Source organism: Gossypium hirsutum, chromosome A07 (genome assembly GCF_007990345.1).
Source record: "Gossypium hirsutum isolate 1008001.06 chromosome A07, Gossypium_hirsutum_v2.1, whole genome shotgun sequence".
NCBI lineage: Eukaryota > Viridiplantae > Streptophyta > Magnoliopsida > Malvales > Malvaceae > Gossypium > Gossypium hirsutum.
Window position 1 is genome coordinate 4,634,798 of NC_053430.1, and position 9,256 is coordinate 4,644,053.

General features: G+C 31.0%; 1 protein-coding gene across 2 annotated transcripts; it reads left to right on the plus strand.

Moving 5' to 3' along the window:
• Positions 1-349: 349 nt before the first annotated feature.
• On the plus strand, positions 350-3,359 carry LOC107933186 (EIN3-binding F-box protein 1). Of its 2 annotated transcripts, XR_001693566.2 has the most exons (3): positions 350-645; positions 805-2,831; positions 2,918-3,359. XR_001693566.2 is itself a non-coding variant. In XM_016865351.2 (2 exons), exons 1-2 carry the CDS (start codon positions 621-623, stop codon positions 2,703-2,705), a joined length of 1,926 nt encoding a protein of 641 aa, XP_016720840.2. In that variant the 5' UTR covers positions 350-620; the 3' UTR covers positions 2,706-3,359. The 2 variants fall into 2 exon arrangements, 1 of the variants encoding a protein (XP_016720840.2); XM_016865351.2 differs by having other exon boundaries at positions 805-3,359.
• The last annotated feature ends 5,897 nt before the right edge of the window (positions 3,360-9,256 follow it).

Consider the following 9,256-nt stretch of genomic DNA (forward strand, 5'->3'; position numbering starts at 1 on the left):
TAAAACTTAGCTTAAATACCCTCTATTATAGGTTATGATAATACTTCTTCTTTTCAATACAATATCTAAAATTATCTATAGTAATACACTTTAGTACACTCAAACTCAATTTTTTTATATTAATAATAATATTCATATAATCAAATTAAAATTCAATTAGTATACCTTATTATTTAATTCAATAAAGTTGGCTATAGTGACGGTAATGGAGTGTTTGGTTGGACTGAGAAAAGAAAAGAATAAACAAGTTTCTGAAGGTACATTGCATGTAGCAGAAAGCTGTCTGTTTATGTATCTGCAACAAAAACATGAATATTTAAAATAATAACAACATGGAAATTTCCCAACACAACTCTCTCTTCTTTTCTTCAAACCAAATAAATAGAATACTTGTGTTTTGTTTCATGTAATACAAAAAGCCCAGTTCTCGTTTTTCTTCTTTCTTTCCATCTTTTTCCCCCTAATTATTGGGGTTCCTGAGCTCATTGTTTTAAACAAGTTCTGATGCATTCAAGCTTTCAAGGGTTATACTTGGTCTGTTTATTAACGTCTTCCCTTGTTGAGTGTTCCGTTTTGGGATTAGAGGCTTCTCACAAAGGTGCCTTCTTTGAGGTTCAACCATGCCTGCTCTTGTTAATTACAGCGGTAAGCTATTCTTTTTTATTTGTTTTCTTCTTGTTTATAGTGGGTAAAAAGTTAGCTATGAATTTATTAGGTCTATTTATAATTCTGAGATTTGATTAAATTGTTTGAAGTTTATGCTTTATATGGAAACCACTTATTGTAGGTCTACTGGAATTTCAGGTGATGATGATTTTTTTATTAGGAAAAACTCCATAGAGTTGGGCAGATTGTGTTCAATCAGTTCCCAAGCGGATGTGTATTGGCCTCCTCATAAAAGAGTTCGTATTAGTGCCCCATTTCTCTTTCGGGAAACTGATTTTGAGCAGAACAAGCAACCATCAATCAATGACCTTCCCGGTGAATGTATTTTTGAGATCTTCAAGCGACTTCCTAGTGGCAGAGAAAGGAGCTTGTGTGCTTGCGTCTCAAAGAGGTGGCTTAGGCTTCTGAGCAGCATTCGCAAGGGTGAATACAGGTCATCAAATGTGGTCAAGGAGAATATTGATTCGGTTTCTTATGCCATCGAGACAATCTCATCTAATGAAAATGGTGGGTATCTTACAAGGTGCTTGGAAGGGAAGAAAGCAACTGACGTAAGGCTTGCTGCAGTTGCTGTTGGAACCAGTGGTCGTAGTGGACTGGGAAAGCTTTCTATTCGTGGAAGCAACTCTTCTTGCGGGGTGACTAACTTTGGTCTATCTTCCATAGCCCGTGGTTGCCCTTCTCTCAAGTCACTTTCTTTGTGGAACGTCCCTCATGTTGGAGATGTAGGTCTGTATGAGATAGCTAAAGAATGCCATTTGTTGGAGAAGCTTGACCTTTGCCAGTGCCCTGCAGTTTCAAGCAAGGGTCTGATTGCGATTGCAGAGAACTGTCTTAATTTGACCGCTTTAAGAATTGAATCTTGTCCAAAGATTGGTAATGAGAGCCTCCAAGCTGTCGGAAAGCTTTGCCCCAAGCTGCAGTCCATCTCTATCAAGGACTGTCCACTTGTAGGAGATCATGGAGTTTCAAGCCTGTTTTCATTAGCATCCTCTGTCCTTTCAAAGGTCAAGCTTGAGGGATTAAAAATCTCAGATTTTTCTCTTTCTGTGATAGGATACTACGGCAAGTCTGTGACAAATCTAATGCTCAGTGGTTTAGGAAATGTGAGCGAGAAAGGATTTTGGGTCATGGGTAACGCTCAGGGTTTGCAAAAGTTGGTATCTTTGATGATTACTTCATGCCGGGGGCTAACAGATGTTAGTCTTGAAGCCATGGGAAAAGGATGTGCAAACCTGAAGCAGATGTGCCTTCGCAGTTGTAGATTTGTCTCGGATGATGGCTTGCTGGCTTTCTCCAAGGCCCAAGGTTCTCTTGAGTGCCTGCAATTGGAGGAGTGCAACAAGGTCACACAATCTGGGATTATTGGTTTCCTCTCAAACTGTGGATTAAAATCTCTTGCTCTAGTAAAGTGTATGGGAATTAGGGATATATCCTTGGATACTCCTTTGTCCTCCCCTTGCAATTCACTTAAATCCTTGTCCGTAAAGAACTGCCCCGGGTTTGGGACTGCCAGCCTGGCTATGGTGGGCAATTTGTGCCCTCAGCTTCAACATGTAGATCTGAGTGGACTTTATGGCATCACAGATGCAGGTCTCTTGCCTCTTCTGGAGAGTTGCAAGGAAGGACTTGCAAAGGTGAACTTGAGCGGCTGCTTAAATTTGACAGATGAGATAGTTTTGGCCTTGACCAGGTTACATGGTGGAACCGTTGAATTGCTCAATCTTGATGGTTGCCGCAGGATTACTGATGCAAGTTTGGTGGCAGTTGCAGACAATTGTGTTTTCCTCAATGATTTGGATGTCTCCAGGTGTGCAATCTCCGATTCCGGTGTTGCTGCCTTGTCTCATGCAGAGCAACTCAATTTGCAAGTCGTTTCGTTTTCAGGCTGTTTGGGAGTTTCAAACAAAAGCATGCCTTTCCTAAAACAATTGGGCAAGACCCTGGTGGGATTGAATCTCCAGCACTGCAATTCAATCAGTGCTCGAACTGTTGAGCTGCTTGTAGAGAGCTTGTGGAGATGTGACATTCTTTTGTAATCAAAGAGGGCTGTTGAGCCCAGAGCCAGATCCGAACAACTACATTATATGTCGTAAAGGATGAGAGAAATATCAAACTCCTAAATTCCGCACACAAGTTTTTGGTCCAGCAAAGCGATCATGCTGGTAGCTCTATGATTTGGTGTTTTCCTGGGGACTTTGGCTGTTTTGCAGATGGCCGATCCATCACCTTTTTTTTCTTTTTTTTGCAGGGTTTCTCAGCCTGTTATATCTATGAAGCCCCCAATTACCTGAGGCAGTTTCATAGCCATGGGTCCTGGAGCGTTCTGTCATCAAGTCATGGGTTTAAGTTTCCTCCCATGATCATCGTAGCTCTTCATCCCAACTTGGTGTTTTAGCTTTTATCATACATTTTCGTCGAAATGCTTTCTTTCATTTCTGGTCCTATGAAAACTGGTATTTGGATCTGTCCATCTTAGATTTTAATAATCTTTTTCAAAGGTCTGCCGGTGTTTGAAACTCCTGCAGGGGTGATTCTGTGTGTCTTTTTATCGGTATCACCGTAGTGGTTGCTTTGGGCATTTCGGTTCAAATCCTAGTCTTCGTGTAGCCTTTTTTCTTGTAAATGATATGAATTGTACGACTGCAACTACACTCTTATCATCAATGAAACTTTCTATACTTTTTTCTTTATACTTATATCTTATTGATTGTAGAACCATGGTGTTGAACGTTTGGCTTTAGTAACTCCTTGTTTAATTATTGTAACTCGCATCACCGATTTAACATTGGGATTTTTTTTGGCGAAAACACTTGGGATGATTTTTCTATGTCCAAATCCTTTTAATAATAGGAATTTAGTAGGGAGAGCGATTCACTGATGGATAACAGTAGTGCGGATTGCTGCAAATTTTGTGATGGCTTATATGACTAAAAAAATCAATTAACCCTCTCAATTTAAATCCGCATAATTGAGTTTTTGTCATTAATCAAAATAGAAAAGAGAAAAGAGTTTTTGCCATTAATCAAAAGAGAAAAGAGAAAATATACTATAAAATTATTATTCCACGTTATCCTATCCTTTTTCTAATAGGAAAATGATAAATCAGATTTTTCATCTTGATTTTCAGCCTTTTCCTCTTAAAAAAATTCAAATTTAATGGATAACGTGGGATCACAGTTTCATACAATCTCTTTTTTTTTTTAAATCAAAAAATTAATTAATCCCCTTAGTTAACAATTTTCATCTTTTGTTACGATAACTTAATATAAATTAACAGACCAATTAGACAGTAACAAGTAAGAGTCTCGGGATTAACCTTTCATTTTCCTCATAAAAAACATTAAAAAAATATAAAAATTTATAAATATCATAATAACTTATAAAATAATTCTAAAAATCATAAAGATTTTTATATTTTTAAAAAATTATAAAAACTTATAAAAAACTAATAAATTATAAACAAATGTATAAAAATGTATAAAAATATATATGAATTATAAAAAAAATCATTTATCAGTTCCTAACTTTGAAAATTAAACCTTAAAATTAGAATAAATATGTGGCATCAAATTAATCCTCTACGTAGTAGACAATTTTACAGCATGACCCTCATGTTGTTGGGAAGCTTACCTGGAAAGAAATTGCTTCCTTTTAACCTATTTGCGAGTCAATGATTTTGCATCACAACCGTTGAAAAAGGATCAGTAAGTCATTGTTCTACAAAGCTAGGACTTCTAAGACCCTGCATCGGTTTTCAAATGATGCTTTCTAGTTTAGCACAAAAATTCTTGTAGAACTACCAAAAGGAAACATAATAGTATATCAATAACTGTTGAGAGACATTACTTGAAAATTTACTCAAGTATCTAACAAGATACAACAACGTGCTAGTGTTGCGGACTGACACTTTAGCTTCGTGTGGCCTTAAGCTCAGTTCCAACAACAACAAGTCTAAGTCATCCTTTGATTTTTGCTTAACTTAGACAAGCACAAAAAAGGGAATTTAGATAGCACAAGAGAATATGGGAGAATGTGGAAGTGTTATTATTAACTCTTAAAGCTAACTTGTGCACAACTGAGGGATGGGAGCCTTTACTTATATAGCTAAACTCTTTTTAATCCGAAGGTTACAAATAATCTCTGATTTAAATTGTGTTCTAAAATATATCCATCTAACCCTATTAAATGGTATAAATGTGTTTTTTGAATGTATTAATACACAATCTCACGACATTGGCAATCAAGGAAGCATCTTATTACCCCATGACAGTATATAGTTACCTTTCTTTACTTTCATTTCTCTTAGTTATTACAATTGTGACCATATTAGGGATAACGCAAAATTAATTAAGTGAAAAGAGATTAAATTGAAATTTTTTGAATTTATTAATTGTATCATTAGTTTTTTTTTATATTTTGTTTATTATTACAAAACTTTATTAAAAGGTAAATTTGGAATTTAGTCTAACAAAGTATACAATACATACTGCTACCTTAGCATTGACCAATATCTCAAATGTCATCAACCCTGATCAGGTTCCAAGTCCATTAGTATCTTATTAAGAAGTTACCATTTTGTGAATACAATAGCAGTTGGAGGAGCTCTCATCTAATCAATGGTACTCTTAAACATTGCATTGGATGCTTTCCTATTATAGTATTATTTTTAAACTTTTTAGGTATGTTCATGTATTAAACCCTTAAGTGGGTTGCTGGGTGTGAGTCTTGACATATGGTCTTCTTTATTCTCAAAAAGATGTAGTTGTCCCTCTCCTTTGAAATGCACTTAAAAGTAATTAAGGATTATATTTCTCAAGTGCCATGTTTACTATATCCAGGGTAGTGGTGGATCCATTGAGGTTTCTTATTCAATCAAAGAGAAAAGGGTGCAAAAGTATTTCTTAAGTTTGAGAAAAGAACAGTTGGAGACCACATTCCCACTTCACCAGCTGTTTTTGCGCGATGCCCTATTTGCCTGCCTCTTTATTTTCATGAATCTAATCATATTGTTCACCATTAACCCAAAAAACATATAAAAAGTAGTTTCAGAATAATTATACGTAAAAATTCAGTCAAACATTTGAATGCATAATATATATATATATCGAAAACCTAGCGTTTTCACCATGTAGCTTTAGTAGTGCTTTTTGTTAGAGATTCTGAGGATGTTGAACTGAGCTGAGATGAAGTAGCAAAGGGTGGTCCTATTTCTACTTTTCACGTAGGCAATGGCTTTTGACCTTTCTTAGATATTTACTTTTCAAACCAAAATTTAAAAATTAAACAAAAACAAAGTAGCAGTAGCAGTAGCTTTGTTTCTTTATTTATTTAAAGCAGAACTTGAAGTGGCCTGGGTTTTACAGAATCAGAATCATATTTACTACCAACTTTATGGCTTATTTTGATGAAGTTAGCAAAAAAACAATGATGGCAGGTTAAAATTAGAGGCATTCCCACACCCTGCATTTACTTCAACTTTTTTAAATAACCTTACTGATCAACCTATGTCCCGTTTCATTATTGTGATTTAATTTTAGTCGACTTTGATTCACAAACATGAAATCCCATATTAAATTAAATTTTCTTTTAGAAAAAAACATTAGCAACTATGAAAATTTAAATTAAATTAATAAATATAAAAAATAGGAACATATTAAATTAAATTGTTATATAAGTATAGAAAAAAAAATACTAACTTCCTTTTAAATACGTGACTGTGTAATTGCTAATTTTTATGAAATTGCTATATATAATGTGTGCTAGATTACTTTATACCCACTAAATGGGTAAAAGTAAAATCCTATATTTTACGCTTATTCTATTAAAGGAAAATATGGGTGACCAAAATTCTTATGTTTTACGGAAACAAAACAAATGTGAATATACATTTTTCATTTTATATTAAAATTTTAAATCATCAATTTTTCTCAAAATTTGAAATCATCCCTACATTTTTGCTTTTATTCAAATGCTAGTATAATCAGTATCAAAAATAGTGCTCTATACGTTAATATATTTAGAATTTAGTTTATCTATTTATATTTAAGGAATTTAAATTAATTTTAATATATTTACAATTGAAACTCAAATTTTGAAATTTAAAACATAGAGGGATTAAATTCTAAATGTACAAAGAGTATAAAAATTTGAAGCTTATTTTAACCTTTTTAAGATGCAATTTTCTTAAATAAATGCTTAAAGTTTCTTAATATATAAGATATTAAAAGATATAAATATTCTCATATTTTATTTAAAAGATTAAGTGTTTACAAGTACAAATATAATACAATCACAATTATAAACACATGGCTAAGTAAAGACAATGTAGAATTAATTTAATACAAAGCACAAATAGACTAAGAATTGGAATATAACCATACAAAATCCACCCATATCAACTACATATGGTAAGATTAGAAATTCGCACATCTAAAACCTTAGCCTTTATTAACAAAGTTAAATTTTCATTAAAATATCGATATCAATTAACTCAATATATATAACTACATAAATATTACTGTATGAAAATGTGCAAAATTTGGTGTACGTGACACCCTTGAATTTCGCTTTCCCTATGGTAAAATAGAATGGAAATCAGGTGGAATTAGGTATGCTATGTAGGCTAACTCCATCATCCCCTACAGCTTACGTCCCAACAACAACCCTAAGAAAACCAGTTACAAGTTATTATGGGGCCCAATGAGGAGCTGTAAGATGAAATAAATGACTATTATCAGCAAAATGATGAGGAACTTCTAAATCACTACCAATGTTTCAGATGTTATAATTTTTTTATGAAAATTTTTTTGGTGCACTGTGAGTCAAGTTAGAAAAGATTTCATAAACAAAGATAAAATGTTATAATGTATATTGAGGGAATATTTAAAAAAATAAAAATAAATTAAAACAGATGTGTATTATATACTAAACTCTACCTTTATAAAATTATTAAAATTTGTAAAATTACAAACCAAATGGATTTTAAAAAAAAAACTTTGTATAAATTATAATAAGTTTAATGATTTTAAAAATTTTACAAAATATATAAAAATTCAAATGGATTTTAAATAAAAGCTTTTATTTAACCAAATGGACTTTATAAAAATTTATAGTAACTCGTTTTTATAAAATTTTATGGTTTTAATTTAATTTTTAATATTTTTAATAATTTTAAAATAAATTTAGATAAATAATTGTCCAATACAAATAAACATGAACAACCATTTATCTAGATTCATTAAATACTTATTTTTTAAAATAATACTTATATTTTGAATATTTTTATATTTACTGACATAACTCTACCGGCCAGATAACGTTAATTCCCGCCGATCATGAGAGGTTTCCTGTTCTGAGAAAAGTAGACACTTTTAAAACATAAAATCAAAGCTCTAGTTTTTTTAATCGGACAACTAATTTGGAAGTCAACGAAAGTATGTCTTTTTGGGGGAAAAAATAGAAATTTTAGAGAATATTTTTCAAGCAGAAAAGTAATAAATTAACCAATTGTTCACTCAAGCATTATCATTTTAGTCAATTTTTTTTTACAATCTTGTCATCACTTTTAGGGCATTTTTATTTTAATCACTCAAGTGTTAAATCTTTAACGGTGATTAAACTGTATATGCCAAATAATGCTCATATCATGCTTACACTTTTTATTTTGGTCACCTAAAAAAATATTTTTTTTAAGTATTGATTTAGGTAAAAAAATTTAATAAGAATTAAAGTGAAAAAGCGATATAAACTAAAATATTACATTAAAAAATTGTTATATTGTACTTGTTTACCCTATTGTCAAAAGTTTTTTTATTTTTTATTTTAAATTTTAAAAATCAAAATCAATTAAATCTGTTGAAATTTCTTTTATCCCTTAATAGTGTTAGTCGATTTGTTACTATAATATTAAAATTAATTGTAATAAATAATTTAATATCCTTCTAAATTTAAAATTGTATTTTATACTTTCAAATTAAAATCAAATCAAATAACTCATCTTCAATATTTTTAAAAAATATCAATAAACCCAAAATGATATTCCGAAGCACATTGATATAAATACATTCTAATAATAATATTTAATAATTGAAAGAATATTTTAAAATTTTATTTTAGGTTTCCAAATTATCCTTCACGAAATCAACTCAAGTAAATTTTAATAATTATCTATAAAATTTAAAATTCTTTTAATTTTATAATCTTGAATCTTCCTAAGCTAAAAGCAAATAAAAATTCTTACAATTAATTTAATTAATTAATTTTATTTTTCATTCTAAACAAAACTCATAATTATTTTCATCACTTCTTTACCAAATGAAGATCAAGCAACTAATTTAATTAATTGAAAAGATTTTTTCTTTGCTGTTACTTAGCATGGAAGATTCGAGATTATATAATCAAAAGAAATTTAAGTTTCGTAGAAAATTATTAAAATGGGTTATTTGAGTTGATTTTGTTAAGAATAATATGGAAACATAAAATAAAATTTTAAAATATTCTTTCAATTATTAAATATTAGTATTAGCATGTATATGTATCAATGTGTTTCGGTATATTATTTTGAGTTTATTGATATTTCTTAAATATT

Coding starts and splice junctions, on each gene's coding strand:
- LOC107933186 (XM_016865351.2), top strand. CDS start 621: ATGCCTGCTCTTGTTAATTACAGCG. Junction 646..804: donor TGCTCTTGTTAATTACAGCG/GTAAGCTATTCT, acceptor CTGGAATTTCAG/GTGATGATGATTTTTTTATT.